At 40.1% G+C, this 20,955-nt stretch overlaps 1 protein-coding gene across 8 annotated transcripts in view; it reads left to right on the forward strand.

The window, feature by feature from the left end:
* si:dkeyp-120h9.1 (Y+L amino acid transporter 2-like) overlaps nucleotides 1-19,337 on the forward strand; it is a 69,778-nt gene extending 50,441 nt beyond the window's left edge. For 7 of the 8 annotated variants that reach the window (XM_060942737.1, XM_060942733.1, XM_060942735.1 and 4 more), the window contains 8 exons: nucleotides 4,917-5,042; nucleotides 8,570-8,714; nucleotides 8,801-8,924; nucleotides 15,639-15,742; nucleotides 16,012-16,108; nucleotides 16,233-16,382; nucleotides 16,483-16,666; nucleotides 18,825-19,337. In XM_060942737.1, the coding sequence (XP_060798720.1) occupies nucleotides 4,917-5,042; nucleotides 8,570-8,714; nucleotides 8,801-8,924; nucleotides 15,639-15,742; nucleotides 16,012-16,108; nucleotides 16,233-16,382; nucleotides 16,483-16,666; nucleotides 18,825-18,922 (1,028 nt within the window). In that variant the 3' untranslated portion in view covers nucleotides 18,923-19,337. The remainder of the gene's footprint in view (nucleotides 1-4,916; nucleotides 5,043-8,569; nucleotides 8,715-8,800; nucleotides 8,925-15,638; nucleotides 15,743-16,011; nucleotides 16,109-16,232; nucleotides 16,383-16,482; nucleotides 16,667-18,824) is intronic. The other variant, XM_060942738.1, reaches the window with a different exon arrangement.
* The last annotated feature ends 1,618 nt before the right edge of the window (nucleotides 19,338-20,955 follow it).

Consider the following 20,955-nt stretch of genomic DNA (forward strand, 5'->3'; position numbering starts at 1 on the left):
AAAATGGCAAACAACTTGTTACTACAATGAGTCATGTGATTGTAGCGCTCACTCTGAAATATTTAATTAAGTGAAAGTGAGATTGAACTTCAGTGGAATTTGAGCATAAAAACAATGGGTAAATTGAAATTCACATCACTGGTTTGCCTGCAGATGTCCTTACCCTGTTCATTGTGGAAAAGTCTCGTTCACAATTCACGCTCGACACCGGCACAACAAGGGCAATCGCTGCCAAGTGGCTGAGTAATGGGTATATCTGCCCCCATTCATCGCACTCACTTGCTAGGAGTGTTATACCAATTTGACATCCTGACAAAGACAGCAAGCAGTTGATGTTAGGCCTACCTCAGTCACTACCTCTTCATCCTAAGGTGAATTTCGATCCCTCTTTTTGAAATAATTCAAAATGCTCATGATCTGAATTAACAAAATAAATTTAGCATCGGTTTAATAAGGATCGGAGATTTTCTGTTACAGCTGTAGCATCTACAATAAGGCTGACATCGTCACCTGACATTCAACGCGTTGCATTAAGGCCTGCGTTAGTGGAGAAACACTCTTCACCAGTAAATTTGAAAACGATCAAATTCAAGTCAAGAAGTTAATTTAATTAAGTAGGTAACTAACATTTACATTCCCTTAATTATGTGGCCTAAATGCTTCACCTTTAGAAGGTAGCCTATTAGAAAAGGCTAAAAATAATTTAACGTCTTCCATCTCACCAGTAACAAATTGCGTTAAGGCTACTAGCACTAATTCTCAAAAGTGGCATCGAAGTTCGCTCTCTGTCAGAATAGACTACTTTTCCATTTTAACATGTACATGCAGACCTAGATTAGTTTATCACTGCTGTCATTTCACGTTTCCATCACTTGGATAGACTGCGCACATACAATGTCAAGCGGGAAGCACTTCGCCGGTGAATTTGGAAACGACCTGATCCTGGTAGGATGATAAAGTTAATTTGACGAATTAGATAACTACGTAGGGCTAACTAATATTGCCTCAAAATAGCCTACTGTTGCCTTACAGAAAAGTAGGTTTGCCAGTACGAAATGGACAAAGTAATTTTACTGAAACAATACACTTAACGTCATCCATCAATCAGTCCCCCCAGGATTTCGCGGGCCTTTTTTGTGATTGTTGCAGGCTAAAATGTCTGATGTTGCAAGGGTTTTTCCAAAAAATTGCGATGAAAGTTGCAGTGTTTTTTAGGTTTTTGTTGCGATTACATTGCGGGAGGAAGTGAAAGTTGCGAGAAATTGTTGCGATTTTCTTTTTTTGTGATTAAAATTGAGTGATGTGTTAAATATTAAGCTATTACTGAAAAACTATTGATTAAAAAAACAAAGACACTGAGAAATGGTCCTATAAACAACTTTACCAATATAAAAGATTACCAGGACTACAAAAATGCAGAAAAATAGGCTTTACTTATCCAAATGCACCTGTTGGTCCAAAAGTTAAAGTGCATAGAACCTTACAGCACAACATGAAGTTACCTTAAAATATAATATAAATGCCTCAGCTTTCATGTAAGAAAAAACACTATTAATACTAGTACTGTGTGCAGGCAGTCTCTCCTGAAGACTAAATTAAACTAATTATAAACTAATAAAATAAATGGCTCAGGCTTCATAGAAGAAAAAAACAATTTGAACAGAATCTCACAGTATGATGCTGAAGCTGCCTAAACAATGGAAAATAAAATACCATTTTGGCAAAAACGTTGGCATCCATTAATTTATTGTCTTAAGTAAAATAAAATAATGTAAAGTGCACACAGTCCTTCACTGTAAACATAACACACTTTCAGTAACAGAATTTAAGCCTACATAAACACTGACTCGCACATGCAGTGTTGCCAGATACTGCTGACATTTTCCAGCCCAAAATATGTTCAAAACCCGCCAAAATGCACTTGAAACCGCCCAATCTGGCAACACTGCACACATGCTGCTTCTCTTGAACGTATACACGGAAGTAAGGCGGAAGGTAGTTTGTCGACGCCACCTCAAGACGACGCCAACGATTGGTCAAATTTGCGGTGATTGCATATAATTGCAACACTGCCCTGAATTCGTGGGGATTGGTTGAAGTTGCAAATCGCAACATCGCGAAATCCTGGAGGGTCTGATCAATGCACTCTCCATACACCTATAAAGCACAATAGCGTAGCCTAAATGTCACCGCCTCAATCGTGTCAAAGGCTACATAAAGTTGTATAAACTTGCCTTAACATGTAGATGCAGACAGGATGTAGCTTATCAGAGTTGTCTCCTCACGCTGTCTCAGATAGGCAACGCACGCAAGGTCAGGCCGGGTGCGTCAGTGTCGCCGTGCGTGCGGGCGCGGACTGAGACTATGGCGGGCCGCCATAGTCTCGTCAATGTGTGGGAAACACTGTTATACCGGTAACTTAAATACACAATACAAGTTACATGTATTAACCTAAATGCAGGTAAACTTTTTTTTTTTATCCAAATGAGAGTCAGAGCTTACTCGTCTGTTTTCTCGCTTCTTGAAGGCCGATTGTTTTTGAAACAATCTGACTTTCAGTTGTTTGTTCAGTTCTCTGTTCATTCACTTCTTCCATGTGAGGGCGAGATGGCAGCGATATCCAGTTTAGAAATAAGATGGCTGCTCCACTCATTCATTTTTCTTCATACTGTGTAGTCTGCCATTACTGCTGGGCTCAGGCAATTACTAAAACCTGGGACGGAACGGGACGTCACCGGTTTTAGCAACAACTGCAGGGAGGTCACTGCCCGAGCGGTATGTCCCATCCCGTTCCGTCCCAGGTTTTAGCAACAACCCTCAGCTCACTCCGGGAGGACTGGTGCAACTGAACTCACTTTTCTTTAAAATAAATAAATAAAATACTTGTAGTTTTCTTTTTCTTTAATTGTTGGTACTGCACCCTCTTTCAATATGGGCTTATAGCCAATGCTCCTCAACAGATCAGAGGTCTTGTACAAGTCTTCAGTAAAATGTGCAGAGCAGAGGAGAGACCACTTCGTAGGCGCCCAATGTGCCCGTGAACAACTCTCAAAACGCGTCCAAATCTTTGCAGTTTGAACATTCTTGGGCCATGAATGCAACATAAATCCACCTTCTGTCGTGTTGCTGCACCCGCCAGCAACACATCTACATGGCATGGTGATAAATTAGCTCAAAATGGAGGATCGGAGTTGCAGTCAGCTCTGTGTTTTAAGCCCTCTGCATGCTCTTGCGACAAGGCTTTCGCAGATAGCTTTTCGCAGACAGTTGTAATTTATCGTTGAGCGGGGAGTAATAGGCGTGTGCGATGTTATTCACCGCCACAATGCAAGGGGGCGCGAAGTCGCTAGGAGTAGTTGGTGGGTGTGGTTAGTGGAGTGTTTATCCTCCAGTTACTTATAATGACTAGAACTGGAGTTGTATAGATGTACGTACTTCCTCAATCAACCGCTCTTCATGCTGCTCCATCTTCGCTCGTGTTTTTAAAAATGGCGGTCGTGAAAACAAAACAAACCGGGAAAGTAGGGAAACGGAAGTGCGTGTACAGCGGATGTAGAGTGGACCAATCGGAGCCCTCTTGTCTGCGAGGCTTCTGCGGTGGTCACAATTTTTGGGAGGTGCGCGCAGAGCGTCTGCGAAGGTGGGGGGGCTACGCAGACGCCATCTGCGGCACCGTCTGCGAGGACTGGGTTGTCAGCGTAAATTGGCCTTTAGTCTAGCGGAAATGGCGATGAGACCGATAGATTTCCTGTTGTGACGTTACAGACGTCACGGTCATTCACTCAGACCGCTGCCTATATAAATCACTTTAATCGTAAAAATTACTAGATTAGATTTATTGTTAATGCTTAAAACTATTCCTGTGCCATTCTTGAGGTCTTAAGGCATTTATAAACGAAAGTGAGGCCATGGCTCTGCGTATATGCTTTAACACCCTAGCTTCAGGCTGCTAGTTTTGCTAACAAAGCACCAATAAGGGGAACGTCAGTTTCGGAGATTTTTATCCAGCATTTACACGTGTAATTATTTTACAAGAAAATTTTCTGCAAAATGTTCCGAGCACACGAGCTGCGAATGTATAGTAGAAATCCTGTATAGTAAAGCAGTATTTGTTTATCCTCTTTCTGCGTTGCCGCGGGGGTTGGACTGCCTACCATGGTAATTACGGTAGGCTAGCCTGGGGATGTCTTGATGAAATTTTTCATGAATGAGTCAAGAGCATGCTAACGAGTAGTATAATGCGTAGTTTGAGCCTCATTTTACAGGTAGAGTTTGGGTTTGTCCATAAGTCAGGGCTGCATCTCATTAATACACTTCTTTCAGATGTATAGTGAAAAAAATCGACATCGTCACCTTAGTAGACTTTTCGCTTTGCCCCTTCAGTACTGAAGAGCGATACTCAGCCTTGCACCCAAACGAGATCACGCATCGCCCTTCCAACAGGCAACATGGCATCCTCCTGGTGGCATTAGAGCAGCAAAACAAAAACGCTCACAACTTTCTCATAAATGGTCAAATATGCCCGAAACTTTTCTTACAGGCTCTCAGTATTACAAGCTACCGACCCATGCATGTACGGTATTTACTTTACATTTTCTGTTCCTTTAATGCTATTATCACAAAATTAATACTGTCATATTGTCCAGCCTTACTGTATCATATATTTTCAGAATATTCCATGGTTTTCAGAATATTACTTGGTTGTGCGGTTTGACAAATTAATTTTAAAAGAAATTAACCCATATGAAACATTTTAATAGAACTATAGTGCAGTAATTCAAGCTGATCAAGTGAGTACAGAACCTAGTATTTTCCACATCAGTTTGTGTCGTGGCTCGTCTTGCCCAGAAGACAAATTGCTAATTTTAGAAAATTGCTCACTGATGTTTAGCTGATTTTGCCTTCCCTCTCTGCAGCTCTGCTGACCTTTGTGAACTGTGTGAAGGTGAAGTGGGGGGCCATCCTGCAAGTCATCTCTACTGTGGCAAAGGTGCTGGCTCTCATTGTCATCATCATTGCTGGTTTGGTTATCCTGGCCCAAGGTACTTCAAAGTTCTCATTGTTAAGTCCCATCATGTGTCTTTTGAGATTTGGATGTGCTTGCTTAAAAGTTTTTGTCCTGTCATTAGGGAGTTTGTGTTCCTGTATTAGCCATATCAGGCACTCGCTGACCGTGCTGTGAAAATTCTGCATGTGGACGCTTATCTAATTTTCCAAATCTGTCATTGCTTAATTCTTGAATATTTTCTATCATGAATACTATCATTAAAAAGCTTATCTGTGCTTTCCAGAGAGATTTATCTCGGTAAGTTCTGTTCAGTACTTTGGGAGTAACGGCAGGTTGAAGTTGGCACAACAGAGTACACTCTGTGGTCGTGTGACGTCAGGAAACTGCCGGTGCTTTTTGAGTCATGGGAAAGCGGTCAGGCTGTCTCTCTTCTGACTAGATAACTCGTGAATATCAGTCAGATAACTTTTATAGGGCTGTTCTCTTGCTCTCACTGTTTCTGATGAAGTATTCAGCAAAATTTTTTGTCAGCTAGTTTTGATATGATTCACAGGAGACTTTGAAGAGTTTTCATAGCTTTACGTACTTTTTTTTTCTTCAAATCAAACTGATTTCATGTAAATAACTATTTTAGAATATAACTGTAGTTGTTTTGATGAAAACTATTGAGATCTTAGTGGTCAGAATGATATTTTAAAAACCGGAAGTCAGAAACTTGTCAATTTCAATTCGATGAATAGGAATTGTTTATTGGATGTGGCTCACACAGTTTTTTCGAGGTTAACCTTGAACGCTGCGAATATTTTCATTTATATTCTTTCATATAAACACTAGTAGGCCCTACTTTTGAGAAGTACAAAGGCCTACAGAGCACAAAGAGGGTATTGGAAATAATCTTTTAGTACTTTTTTACTGAGTGTACAGATTTAATGTTTTGCCCAATTAGCATAATTAATACTAATTAAATACTAATTTGCATCATTTTTTAAACAAATTTTTCAAGCTTTGTATTCACAGGGGTGATAGCGTTCCGGCGCCGCGCCAGATTTCCGGCGTACCGTGGCTGGGGAAAAAAAAAAAAATCTAGTTCGCCCATTGTCCTGTGTCATTCTGAGATGCGCAGATAGACAGTAAAGGGAATTCCGAATTCCCTTTACTGTCTATCTGCGCATCTCAGAATGGCACAGGACAATGGGCGAACTAGATTTTTTTTTTTTCTTCCCCAGCCACGGTACGCCGGAAATCCGGCGCAGCGCCGGAACGCTATCACCCCTGCATTCAGTATACAACCATCTATGTGCATGCCAATTTCCATGTACTAGTGCATCTCAAAATTAGAATATTGTGAAAAAGTTCAATATTTTCCATCAGTTATTTAAGAAAGTGAAAATGTTATATATTATAGACTCATTACACATAAACTAAAATGTTTCAAGCATTTTTATATTTTAATTTTAATCAGTATGGCATACAATACAAAAACATTAAAAAAAAAAATCTCAAAATATTAGAATATTTCATTTAGAGTTTGAGTAAAACAGGATGAACACAGTGTATCTCTCGGTCTAGTTCAGTACACACAACCACAATCATGGGGAAGACTGCTGACTTGACTGTTGTCCAGAAGATGGTCACTGATGCCCTCCACAAGGAGGGTAAGCCACAAAAGGTCATTGCTGAAAAGGGTGGCTGGAAAAGGTCCACAAGCAACAGGGATGGCCGCAGTCTTGAGAGGATTGTCAAGAAAAGTTGATTCAAGAACTTGGGAGAGCTTCACAAGGAGTGGACTGAGGCTGGTGTCAGTGTATCAAGACCCATCACGAACAGACATCTTCAAGAAAGGGGATACAACTTTTGCATTCCTAATATAAAGCTACTCCTTAGCCAGAGACAATGTCAGAAGTGTCTTATCTGGGCTAAGGAGAGAAAGAAATGGACTGTTGCTCAGTGGTCCAAAGTCCTCTTTTCAGATGAAAGTACATTTTGCATTTAATTTGGAAATCACGGTTCTAGAGTCTGGAGGAAGAGTGGAGAGGCACAGAATCCAAGGTGTTTGAAGCCCAGTGTGAAGTTTCCACAGTCTGTGATGATTTGGGGTGCCATGTCATCTGCTGGTGTTGGTCCACTGTATTTTATCAAGTCAAAGTCAACACAGCCATCTACTAGGAGATTTTAGAGCACTTCGTGCTTCCATCTGCTGACGAGCTTTTTGGAGATGCTGATTTCCTTTTCCAGCAGGACTTGGCGCCTACCCACAGTGCCAAAACTACTACCAAATGGTTTGCTGACCATGATATTACTGTGTTTGACTGGCCAGCCAACTTGCCTGACCTGAACCCCATAGAGAATCTATGGGGTATTGTCGAGGAAGATGAGAAACACCCGACCCAAAAATACAGATACGCTGAAGGCCACTATCAAAGCAACCTGGGCTTCAATAACACCTCAGCAGTGCCACAGACTGATCACCTCCATGCCACACCGCATTGATACAGTAATTCATGGTAAAGGAGCCCCAACCAAGTATTGTGTATAAATGAATATACTTTTCAGAAGTTGGACATTTCTGTATTGTAAATCCTTTTTTTGATTGAGCTTAGGGAATAGTCTAATAATTTGAGATACTGGATTTCTGATTTTCATGAGCTATAAGCCATAATCATCAAAATTAAAACAAGAAAGGCTTTAAATATTTCACTTTACATGTAATGAATATAGAATATATGAAAGTTTACCTTTTTGAATTAAATTATGAAAAAAAGGAACTTTTTCATGGTATTCTAATTTTTTGAGATGCACTAGTAAATATCTTGAAAAATAGAAAAGTAATTTTTTTTAAAAAATAAACATTTGATCTCATTCATTAATGAGGCCCATTTTGGACCATGTTATCCTCATACAGAATATTACGGCAGTTTTCTAAAAATTAAGCCATGTTTTCAATCTTTGATTTGTAATATCTCAAGAACGGCTAAACATACTTTGTACAGAATTAAAATATGATGTTCTGAATTCAATGAGAGCAGTTTCAAGCAATTTGGGCCACACCAATTCAATTAGTTGGTTCTCGGAATCGCTGCTTGAAGAAAATGCAAAATGTAAAAATAAAAATCGAAATCAAACTCCCGCCAACAGAAAAGGTCACGTGATGTCGAAAACCAATCAAATCGCCCCTTTCACTTTCGATAAAGACTTGTGGAAGAAACATGCCTGTGGAGGGGAGTCCTGTAAAGCCTGTGTTTGTGATTTGTTAGGATATTCAGCGAACAGAAGCGTAAAATCTTTGACAGGTGTGTTGAAATTCTGTTTACTGGTTTGCCTGTATTGTTTGGTCTATTTCCACCACTAATTTTACCATCAGAGCATTTTTTTTTTTTTTTAATTTCGCCCGCTCACTTCATATTTTTCCTGAAAAAATCCGAGAACCAACTAATTAAATTGGTGTGAATTTGAATTTTCACCTGATATGCCTACCTGTATAAAGTGTGCTGAGGAAGAGGTAATGCTAGACTAGTTCCAGTTTTCTATAGATGGGTGTGCAGCCTGTGTATTATGTTACAGGTAAGACAGAGAACTTTAAAGACTCGTTTAAGGACACTAATCTGAATCCTGGAGACATGGCGTTGGCTCTGTATGCTGCTCTGTATGCATACTCTGGCTGGGACACTCTGAACTTCATTACTGAGGAGCTCAAAAACCCAGAGAGGTCAGAACAGTCATGAACATTGAGCAATGAAACATTTACTTTGACAATTGTGGTAATGCCTGCCTTTTTGTATTATCCTTCACTAGAAACTTGCCACTGTCTATAGCCATCTCCATGCCCATCGTCACGGTTATCTACCTCCTGACCAACGTGGCCTATTACACAGTGATGGATGCAGACACCGTGCTGCATAGTGAAGCAGTGGCTGTGGTGAGTGTGGCCTTCTGCATTTAACCACATCGCGACTACAGATAACCCCAGGCTATCACTGAAGAAATCGATTCACCTCGTCATTCAGTGCCAAGCAATACTCCAGTCTACTGATCTTATGATCTCCCACATCTGTAGCATATGTGCATTTCTCACAGACAAGGATTTTGATGTTTCCTTGTACTGAGAATGGAAAACTTGTTCACTTGAAACTGTCTACGGGTGGTGGTTATTGAATGTTTGTTTAATAAATGTGAAAATTTAAACAACATTAAAACTACAGCTGGTATACTGCAACCCTTAGTTACATATTTAGGTATGGGTTGTTTTACAATCAGGGTACGCAAGCTAAAAATCACATTTAACACTTATCTTCAATATCAAAAGGCTTGACTAAATAAACTTGGTTTATTGTAGCCCTGTGATAGCTCTATTTACCATGCAAAAAAAAATTTGGTGATAACGTTATTTTTGGTGAATGTATGGCAATCTCATCTCATTATCTCTAGCCACTTTATCCTGTTCTACAGGGTCGCAGGCAAGCTGGAGCCTGTCCCAGCTGACTACGGGCGAAAGGCGGGGTACACCCTGGACAAGTCGCCAGGTCATCACAGGGCTGACACATAGACACAGACAACCATTCACACTCGCATTCACACCTACGGTCAATTTAGAGTCACCAGTTAACCTAACCTGCATGTCTTTGGACTGTGGGGGAAACCGGAGCACCCGGAGGAAACCCACGCGGACACGGGGAGAACATGCAAACTCCGCACAGAAAGGCCCTCGCCGGCCACGGGGCTCGAACCCGGACCTTCTTGCTGTGAGGCGACAGCGCTAACCACTACACCACCGTGCCGCCCATGTATGGCAATATGTCATATTTAGCAAAATTACTCGTGTCATTTAGAAAATGTGCTTTTTTTGACCACGGGTAGCTCCAAAAGGGATGCACTTAAATCATTCTTTATACCATAAAACAAATATTTGGTTCCATATCATTGGAAACATAGTTAAGTTTTAATGTTGAATGCCAGTAAGTTTTCAGACTATTTTGATCAAATTAGTATGTAATTGTGTCAAAAAAAGTCCTCTCTGAGACAGCTAATTTTTCAATATAAAATAACATATCTAAAATGATTATTTTCATCCTAAAATGTGGTCAAGATATTGGGACATAAATATTAGAGACAACTAACACAAACCTTACAGCCTTATATTTAAAAGCACTGTGGAAGTAGTGGATTCTGAATTGTCAAAAAAAAAGTCCTCTCCAAGAATCACTTCATTTGTTTCTCCCAGCCCTGCTTAAAGCTACACTTAATCTTCTTTATCTTATACAGTAGCAGATTACACAAAACCAGGGGTTAAATTGGGATTGGTTATGTGGGGGGGCTCTGCCTCGTACCCGCCCCTGCCCCCGCCGCCCTGCCCCAATATACTTTTTGGAAAATAACCCTCTAATTTGATAACCATATCATATTGCACAGAGATATACATCTTATCTGTGTGTTGTAGGCCTATGTGTGTCTCGTAGTGCCCCCCTACACATTATGGCAGTTTGAATGTAGATTGGTTGGCCAATGTAACAGATTGTACAGGTTGTTGTACATTGGTTTGAAGGAAATGATTAGTGGGGGGTCTGGGGGTCCTCCCCCAGAAGTTTTTTATTATCATACATGTTATTTGCTGAATTCTGGTGCATTTTAATAAGTTGTTAGCTGACTTTACAGAGGTAGGTTGAGCAATATCATGTTAAATCTTGTCACATGCCTACAGGTGAAAAATGTGAAGGAGAAATGTTCAGTGAGAAAATTTGAAGGCTTGCACAATCTTAAACCAAAACAGTTGATTTATTTTGGAGGATAAATGTTAAATATGCCAAAACACTGTCAGTCAAATTGTCAATCAAATATATTCATGCAGTGAATGCAACCAAATACAAACACTAACATTGGAAGCATTTATTATTATTATTATTATTATTATGTATTCAATTATTTATTTGGCATGTGGTGCTTTTTGTATTGTCTAGAACATACATAAGATGAGCATATTATAGCAGCAAAATAGAAGCACAATTATTTGAATGCAGCAAAAGTTTTGCTGCATTCAAATGATTGTGCTTCTATTTTGCTGCTATAATATGCTCATCTTATGTATGTTCTAGACAATACAAAAAGCACCACATGCCAAATAAATAATTGAATACATAATAATAACAATAATAATTACACTAATAATACACTAATAATATTAACAATAAATAATAATAAATTAACATTAAATTAAAGATTAACAATAAATAATAAAACAATAATATTAACAATACAGTGAACACAATCATCATATTTTTTATTATTAAAAACAAAATATCAAATAATACTGAAGAGGGGAAAAAATAATAATGATCTAAATATGTTGTGTTTTTATTTTTAGACAGTATGTGTTTTGCTAAACCGGACTCTGAAACTGTAAGCTCAAATCTGTAAGCTTCCTCCTCTTTGCTTTCCTCATTTTTAACCTTTAGCTGCTGACCTCTAAAAATCCAAGACAACAAAACAATTTATTAACCTTCTTGTATAAAAGTGAAATTGACTGTATCGACAGTTAATTAAGGCTAGAGCACAAGACGAGTGTTTTGTTTGTTTGCCAAAGGTAGTTAACTTGAGGCAACGTTAGGCTCAACTTTTGGTCAATCTCAGTAGCTAACTTTAACTGACATCTCCCCCTTCCCCCTGGCTAATTTCTGTCGATAACTGGGGACTATGGAAATTGAACTCGCCAAATGCACAGACAGTTCGTTCAAGCACCTCTGATGGATTAGGATCGTATGCAGGTAAAAGGGGAGACGGTGTACGGAGAAAATTATAAACAAGTCACAACGCTGAAACACAAGCCCAAAAACCCGCAAACCACGACTTCTGATTTTTTTTTTTTTTTAAAGCGAGCTCACAAAAAAAGAAACCCCAAAGTCGCTTATAAAAAGCGGAATTGGCAACCCACGCAGTGTTCCAGAAACCAGAATCTCTGATCGCAGGTTCTGTTCTAAATAGCTTTGACAGGTCGTCTTATCAGGAAAACTATGATCTATCTCATAAAAGTCATGGGTTTATTGATTAATAAAACGATATTTAATTATTCAGAACTGAAAATCGTGAAAAGGGTTTGTTGCTTTTGATGTGTGCGTGATCATATGCCATCCGCTCTGAGCTTATGTGCCGGGGCTCAGCCCCGGACAGCCCCGGCCCAATTTAACCCCTGCACAAAACTACCATACACGTCAAAAAATTACCTGAAATCTGTTCTTTAACTTGTCCTTCACTTAAAAGCTGGTACAAGAACCAGTTTGAATCAATTTGAATTTTGGACCCCTGTGACACAAACTTTGTACCCTGATTGTAAAACAACCTGTATGTCTTTGTGGTTAATCTTTCCTGAATGTTTTCTGAGATCCATGCACAGTCAGATATAAACTGAGCAAAGTAAACTAAAGACAAATCCCTTGTTTATCTTCACTATCTGCTATTTCCTGGTAAGGTTTGCAGTGGATCTGAAATTTAGTCTGGGAACACTGGAAGCCAGTCCAGCACAGGGTATAATGTGTGCGCGCGCACACATTCGCACACTCCTTTACACCTACTGCACTGCTGCCTGATAGGGTCCCCAGTTCAATACTGAACTCAGGTTGTTTGTTCCGAGTTCTGCATGTTCTTTTCATGTCTGTGGGTTTCCTCCAGGTTCTCGGGTTTCCTCCCAAAAACAAGCAGGTGGGAAAATTGGTTCTGCTAAATTGTCCTTTGGTGTAATGAACGTGTGTATGTGGTGCCATACAATGGTGTCCCATCCGGGTGAATTTTTCTGCCTTGCGCCCAATGTTCCTGGGGAAAAACAAGGACAAAACGGTTACTGTCGATGAATGAGCACACCTGTTGGCATTTTTTCAGAGGAAACCCACATGGAGCAAACCTACCCAGGGACAACATGCAAAACTCTGTACAAACCATAACCTGGGTTCAAGATCAAGCTGGGGAATCTGTATTAGCATTCTGTTTTGCAAAAAAAAAAGTGTCAGTTGCGTCAATTGAAATAAGAAAAATGGCAATCTTTCCTGATGCATAAGTTGCAGATGCAGTTAGATTGATGTCTTGCAAAACCTGATCGAATGAATACACACGCTGTCTTTGTCATGGTACTACTTTGCTCCAGGAAGTCACGATGCAAGTCCTAATTGCCAGTATCTGGTCAGGGTCATTCAGATCTTACCATTTTCATCTGCTGTTCTACTGATCCAGTTAGGCAGAGGAAGCCTCAGGCAGCAGACTCTCTAGAGACTCTGCAATATTATTCCACAACAGGAGATGAGATGCTCTGTTGCCTGGTAATGACTGTGTGGCACTGAACCGAAGACAATTAGTCCTCCTCCTCTTTGTGATTTTTGTTTTTTCTTTTTTGCAAAACTTTTTTGAGAGACTTGCTGAGTAAAGATCGTTGTGTAATGCAAAAGCAAAAAAAATTAATGAGCCAAAAACTGACCTGTTGGTGTAGTTGCATAAGAAGAACAGCAGCAGCTTATCACACGTACACTTAAGCACTGTGAAATTCCTCTCTGCATTTAACCTATCTGAAGCAGTGAACACTCACGTGCGTGCACACGTGAGCAATGAGCGCACACACCCAAAGCAGTGGGCAGTTATGCTATTGAGGTATTTCACCCACGTGACCAAGTCACGTGACGCAGCCATTTTGGACGGCACGCTTAAGTCCTTCAGTGCAAGGCGGTATGAGGTGGTGGAGACCTTTGCACATTTTAACAAGAAAGTAAGCTGTGATTCGTGTTAAATTGGATCTGTCTTTTATCACAAACACTGTACCCAGCCTTGGTATGGAGCCCTGTTTATTTCTGTGTCCCGTTTCTTTCTAGCCTCTGTTATTGCGTTTTATGTCTGATGTCTGCTACATGCAACCCTAGACAAATTAACACTGCCTTGTTTCACTGCTCAGATGGGTTAACAAACACTGACCCGTTTACTTTTTGCTATATATTTTATCAAAATTGCGTTAGCTGATAAACTAACCTGAAATGAAATGATCACTGCAAAGTCTGGAGTACTCTTTTGGCTCCCAATCCTGTCTCTTCACAGCTGCAATCCATTTGGCCCTCTTGTCTGGGTCAGTAGGAAACCGGTAGTGATGTGTCGGTCGCGAACGATCCGGTTCAAAGAGCCGGCTCTTTGAAGTGAACGACGGGAGCCGGCTCTTCGGTGGGAGCCGAATTAGTTTTTTGTCCTTAGGTGCCTCAGAGAGAGAGAGACTTTCACAAAAAAAGTTGCTGTCCGATTGCATCTTTGTGTTGTCTATTACCATTCAAAGGAAAAAAAGTAGCATGTGTACGCCTACTTTTTTTGGTTGGGGGGGTTGATGTCATTCACAGCTGCGAAAATACGAAAATTGGTGTAATGCTTAAAGCTGTGGAGCGCAGGGGAGAGGAGTCTGTGAGGCACCTGAGGAGAGGAAAATCAGCTGTGTATTTTATATTGGTAATATAACACAGTTTTGCATTATGTTTGTGAGAAAATAATTTATTAATTGGTAAGTAAGTTTTATTTCTATAGCTAGAACATTGTTACACTGCTATACTTTACAAAGCTTTACAATGGATACAAAAACTAAAAAATAAAATGGAAAACATCCTATTGATAAAATATAAATAATGTAATTAATTAACTAGTTAATTGCAGCAATTAAATCAAAAATAAAATCTCAGGAGCCGTTTGGGAGCCGAAAGAGCCGGCTCCTTATAGTAAGAAGAGCCAAAAGAGCCGGCTCCCGAAAAAGAGCCGAAATTCCCATCACTAGAAACCGGTAAAAGGAGAGTCCTGCACGCTGTCCCTGTCTGTTGTGGCAGCCCACAGCACAACAAGCAAACACGATGGTTATTTATAGTGCTTACTGACAAATTATCTATTCTAGGTGTCTGTAACACGTTTTTTTTCAAGCTGGTTCTCCCTCTCTGTCTGCAGCGTTAGTATGTAGCTTGACGTTCAAAATGGCGGACACCGGGGCGTCACGTGACCCTGTGACGTCAGGTGAAATACCTCAATAGTACCTGGGGAGCAGTTGGGGGTTGGGTGCCTTGCTCAAGGGCACTTCAGCCCAAGGCTGACCCCGTGTTAACCTAACCGCATGTCTTTTGAACTGTGGGGGAAACCGGAGCGCCTGGATGAAACCCATACAGGGAGAACATGCAAACTCCACATAGAAAGGCCCTTGTCGGCTACTGGGCTCGAACCCAGAACCTTTCTTGCTGTGAGGTGATGGTGCTAACCGCTACGCCACTGTGCCGCCCTAAATTTGTCTGTGTAAAGATTGTTATTGCTATATTTCTTTAAGAGCCAGAGAAGGTAAGAAATCTTACCTTGAGTTAGTATTAAAACATCATAAGAGCTAATTATGTTCCAGTATGCAAATGCAATGAAGGTGTCACTGTTCTACCAGGGGAAGGATGTACGGTATGTAGTGTAGGAGACGTTTTAATTTTGCATGTTCATTTGCATCTCTGCTTTTTTTCTTTTTTGGTTTTGGTGACTTTATTGTGGAACAGCTCAAGACAATCAAGCTAACTATTCGATATAAAAACATGGTTTTCAAAACAAATTTCCAGTAACTCTAAATTGAGGTTTGATGTGAAAACGGTGTATGTTATGTGTGCAGACGTTTGCTGACCATGTTCTTGGCTACGCACGCTGGCTGATCCCCCTGGCTGTGGCCATCTCCTGCTACGGCGGTCTTAACTCCTCCATCATTTCTGCCTCCAGGTCTGTTATAACTCAATCAGGTGTACAGCAAAGTCCAGCAGTCTGAGAACTGACCATACTGTAGTCTGTTTTACAGTGCTTTAATAAACCTTGTAAATCCCCTGTAATAGGATGCTTCTAATGATTTCTTTGTTCCCTCAGGTAATATGAGGATTTGATTTCTGAGTTTAGATGATCAGTTTGCTTGGAAGTCAGGCATAGTGTGACACTTCTACAGCTGGGAAATACTGTAATTGCATTCCTCAGTATTATCATATTTTGCCCTTCAGGTTGTTGTTCGTAGGCTCTCGAGAGGGTCATTTGCCTAATGTTCTGTCCATGATCCACGTGACGTGCTACACACCAGTCCCAGCCTTGCTGTTCAACGTGAGTGTGTGTGTGTGAAGATTTTGGTGAATTTTGTTTTATGAATATCCATAACCATCCACGTTCTTTAAGACAGAGCTGGTTTGTTTTGTTTTTTTTTTTCTCTTTTTCCTCCCCCCCTTAGGGTGGCATGAGCTTACTTTATCTGTTCGTTCAAGATGTGTTCCAGCTCATTAATTATTTCAGCTTTAATTACTGGCTGTTCATTGGCCTGTCTATTGCGAGTCAGATCTACCTGCGTATAAAGGCTCCTGAGATGCCTCGCCCTGTAAAGGTAAATCCTCCTTCTGTCTTCTGGCTTTAGTACATACTTAATAGACTCTTTAACAACTCTCTTTGTGTGCGTGTGTGTGTGTGTGTGTGTGTGTGTGTAGCTTAGCCTGTTCTTCCCCATAGTATACTGCTTGTGTAGTGTGTTTTTGGTGGTGGTGCCGCTCTACAGTGACACGACAAACTCTCTGGTGGGCATCGGGGTGGCTCTCTCCGGCGTTCCATTCTACTATATTTTTGTGTACCTGCCTCCCAGCTTCAGACCTGCATTCTTGGGAAGAATGTTTGGTAAGTTTGCACCAGGGTTGGGCAGAAAGAAGTTAAAATCCAAGCTGTTATGGCTGCTGTCACGTATCCAAAGGCCTTTGGTATTACCGGTACATTATGTTTAGTCAGGTCTTTGTAGCTTATTAAAGGTGAGTGAAAAGCACATACTATAATCAGTAATGGTGTCTGTATCAAAGAATTCAAGAAACTTTTGTTCTATTCAGACTTTTTAAATATTATGTGAATGCAGTGTGGTTATAATATTGTTTTTAATATAACCTTATATATGTGTAAAACTTTGGAAAAGGTTGAGGTCATTCCCAGTTTTTTTTTTTTTCTTTGCCCCTGCTTTCCTGTACAAGAAAGAGGTGTTATGTTTTTGCCTTAATCTAACAGTATACAGTGTCTTGCAGAAGAATTCATCCCCCGTGGTGCTGCATTACAAGATGGAATTAAAATGGATTTTTTTGGGGGGGAGGGGGAAGCACCATTTGCTTTACACAACATGCTTACAATTTTAAAGGTGAAAATTGTTTTATTGTGACACAAAATAATTAAGATGAAAAAAACAGAAATCTGGAGTGTGCATAGGTATTCACCTTCTTTCGTATGGACCCCGACATAAGAGCTGGTCCAACCAATTCACTTCATAAGTCACATAATTAGTTAAGATCCACCTGTGTGCAATCAGTGTCACATGTCTGTATAAATCAACCTGTTCTGGAAGGACCCTGACTCTGCAACACTACTAAGCAAGCAACATGAAAACCAAGGAGCCCTCCAAACAGGTCAGAGACAAAGCTGTAAAGAAGTAGAGATCAGGGTTGGGTTATAAAAATATCCTATACTTTGAATATTCCACGGAGCACCATTAAATCCATTATAGCAAAATGGAAAGAATATGGCACCACTACAAACCTGACGAGAAGGCTGTCCACCAAAACTCTCAGACTGGGCAAGGAGGGCATTAATCAGAGATGCAACAAAGACCCCAAAGATAACACTGAAGGAACTGCAAAGATCCACAGTGGAGATGGGAGTATCTGTCCATAGGGCAGCTTTAAGCCGTGCACTCCACAGACCAGGGCTTTATGGAAGAGTGGCCAGAAAAAAAGTAATTGCTTAAGAAAACATGTTTGGAGTTTGCCCAACAGCATGTGACAGACTCCCCAAACACATGGAAGAAGATTCTCTGCTCAAATGAGTAAAACTGATCTTTTTGGCCATCATGAGAAATGTCATGTGTGATGCAAACCCAACACCCTGAGAACACCATTCCTACAGTGAAGTATGGTGGTGGCAGCATCATGCTGTGGGGATGTTTTTCATCTGCAGGAACAGGAACACTGGTCAGGACTGAAGGAAAGATGGATGGCACTAAATACAGGGCAATTCTGGAGGAAAACCTGTTTGAGTCGGCCAGAGGTTTGAGACTGGGACGAAGGTTCGCATTCCACTAGGACAATGACCCTAAACATACTGCTAAAACTATAGTGGAGTGGTTTAAAAGGAAGCATTTAAGTGTCTTGGAATGGCCTTATCAAAGCCCAGACCTCAATCCAATTGAGAATCTGTGGCATAACTTGAAGACTGCTCTACACCAACGCAACCCATCTAACTTGAAGGAGTTGGAGCAGTTTTGCCTTGAGGAATGGGCAAAAATCCCAGTGGTTAGATGTGCTAAGCTAATAGACATACCCCAAGAGACTTACAGCTGTAATTGCAGCAAAAGGTGGCTCTACAAAGTATTGACTTGGGGGATACCTATGCACACTCCAGATTTCTGTTTTTTAATTTTAATTATTGTTTGTGTCACAATAAAACAATTTTCACCTTTAAAGAAGTAGGCATGTTGTGTAAATCAAATGGTGCTAACCCACCCACCTAACCAAAGCCATTTTAATTCCAGCTTGTAATGTGACAAAACAGGACAAACACCAAGGAGGATGAATACTTTTGCAAGACACTGTACTTTTTATAAAGATGTTTTGTAGAAACAAAGTTGTGGTTTTCCAACTACTGCTTTAACAATAAGACATAGTAAAGCTGTGTGTGACCTCCAAATCTGCTTTAATTACATAGTAGCCATTGAATTCTTATCCTTTAAGTATGATCTGATTAAAGGCTGGAATGAATCCCAGAAACAAATTTTCAAATGAATCTTTCTCTCTACATTCAGATGAGCTCTCATTCTTCACCCAGAAGTTATGTTTCTGCTGTCTAGCAGATCCAGGCCTTGACCTCGACAATCCGCCTGAAGTGGCCAAATCAAAATGACCATGGACTGAAAATTCAGCTTCCCTTTTCTGCTCCAGCGACAGTCAGGATTGGGGAAATTTTAACCAAAATGACAATTTAAAAAAAATTAAATCGTTATATATATATATAATTTTTTTTTTAATATATTTTGTTCATATATTGCAAATTAGATTGACAGCTCAAGTGTGTATATTTGGACCCAGTTTCAGAGAGAATGAAAAAATGGACTGAGAGGTGTTAATGGTGTTAGGAATCTAGGATCTTCTCGTGCGTGCACATGTACATGTGTTTAGTAATGCAGTCTTGGATCTAATGACAATTCCACACCCATGTACTGTATATTGTACCTTAGCCTTAGGAAAACACTGGCACAGGCATATGAAGGATCATGTTTGGTTGATGCCCAGAATGGAGGGCCCCCCCCCCCCCCCCCCCCCCCCCCCCCCCCCACACACACACACACACACACACACACTGAGTCATATCTCTTCATTGATGTTTTTTGTTTGTTTTTTTCACTGGAGCCTTATAGGCCTTTATACATGGCCCGTGGCATGGAGCTGTTTTCTGCTATTTGCCAAATTTGTCTTGTGGCCTTTGTATAGCCAGACAGCCTATGCATAACGTGCAAACTTGCTTATTTCCATAGCATTTTGGCAAGAATAGTCCCTCCAGTCCTCCTTGTTTTTTACGTCCAACATATTCTTTAAGATGTTCAAACAGGTTTCGTTCTCAAAAAAAAATTCACACTGTGTGTCTGGGGAAAAGTGTAGTAATGGTGTCTTGTATTGTTCTCATGAGCTGCCTTCTAAGAAAGGGGCAGAGCCTGAGCACATCTGTTCTCACTCAGGGCAGAGTTTATGTCCAGGCCAGAAAAATGCACACAGGTACTTGAAATTTAGAAACTAGAAATATCTGATGCAATATTTCAGATCACAGATTTTGTAAGGTAACTTTTTAACATATGATTATTATATGCTAATCACTTTATGGCACAAGGACACCTCTTAATAGCTCTTTTAGTGTTCGATTTCAAGACAGCACAGTCTAGCCTCAGGCTAAATCACAAGGTGTTTTATTGTTCACATTTTAATTTCTTGTAATTAGCCAAAGCTAAAAATTAGGTTTCTGTTCCTGAAGAACATGTTTTGTTGCAACAAGTGTATTTCTAAATATAATATGATTTAGGATAATGAGTTTTATTAAAGCTGGGAGTGTTTATTCTTCAGCCTCAGTCGTGTATGTTGTATTCCGTTATAGGTTCTAACGCACTAAAACCAAAATTTGTTGATTTTGAAGGATTTTAAGGAAATGTTACTGCTTTAGTTGGTGTTTTTGCCCAAAATCTCATCACAGACCTTTGCAGACCAGCAAGTTTTATCATCTTTAGGCATGTTTCACTGAAAGAAATTTTTGGAGATGTCCTGTTTCCACACCCATATACTATATATTGTATCTTTTCACATATGAATATTTTTGTGATGTTAATACATTGTTAGTATATGTACAGTGGTATGCAAAAGTTTGGGCACCCCTGGTCAAAATTGCTGTTACTGTGAACAGTTAAGCAAGCTGAAGATGAAATGATCTCCAAAAGGCATAAAGATGACTCATTCCCTTTATATTTTAAGCAAAAACTATTTTTTAATTTTCATCTTTTACAGTTTCAAAATGACAAAGGAAAAGGGCCCAAAGCAAAAGTTTGGGCACCCTGCATGGTTAGTACTTAGTAACACCACCTTTGGCAAGTATCACAGCTTGTAAACACTTTTTGTAGCCAGCTAATAATCTTTCAGTTCTTACCTGAGGGATTTTCTCACATTCGTCCTTGCAAAAGGCTTCCAGTTCTACAAGTTTCTTGGGCTGTCTTGCATGCACTGCTCTTTTGAGATCTATCCACAGATTTTCAATGATGTTTAGGTCAGGGGACTGTGAGGGCCAGGGCAAAACCTTCAGCTTGTGCCTCTTGAAGTATTCCATTGTAGATTTTGAGGTGTGTTTTGGATCATCGTCTTATTGTAGGACCCATCCTCTTTTTAACTTCAACTTTT

Source organism: Neoarius graeffei, chromosome 16 (genome assembly GCF_027579695.1).
Source record: "Neoarius graeffei isolate fNeoGra1 chromosome 16, fNeoGra1.pri, whole genome shotgun sequence".
NCBI lineage: Eukaryota > Metazoa > Chordata > Actinopteri > Siluriformes > Ariidae > Neoarius > Neoarius graeffei.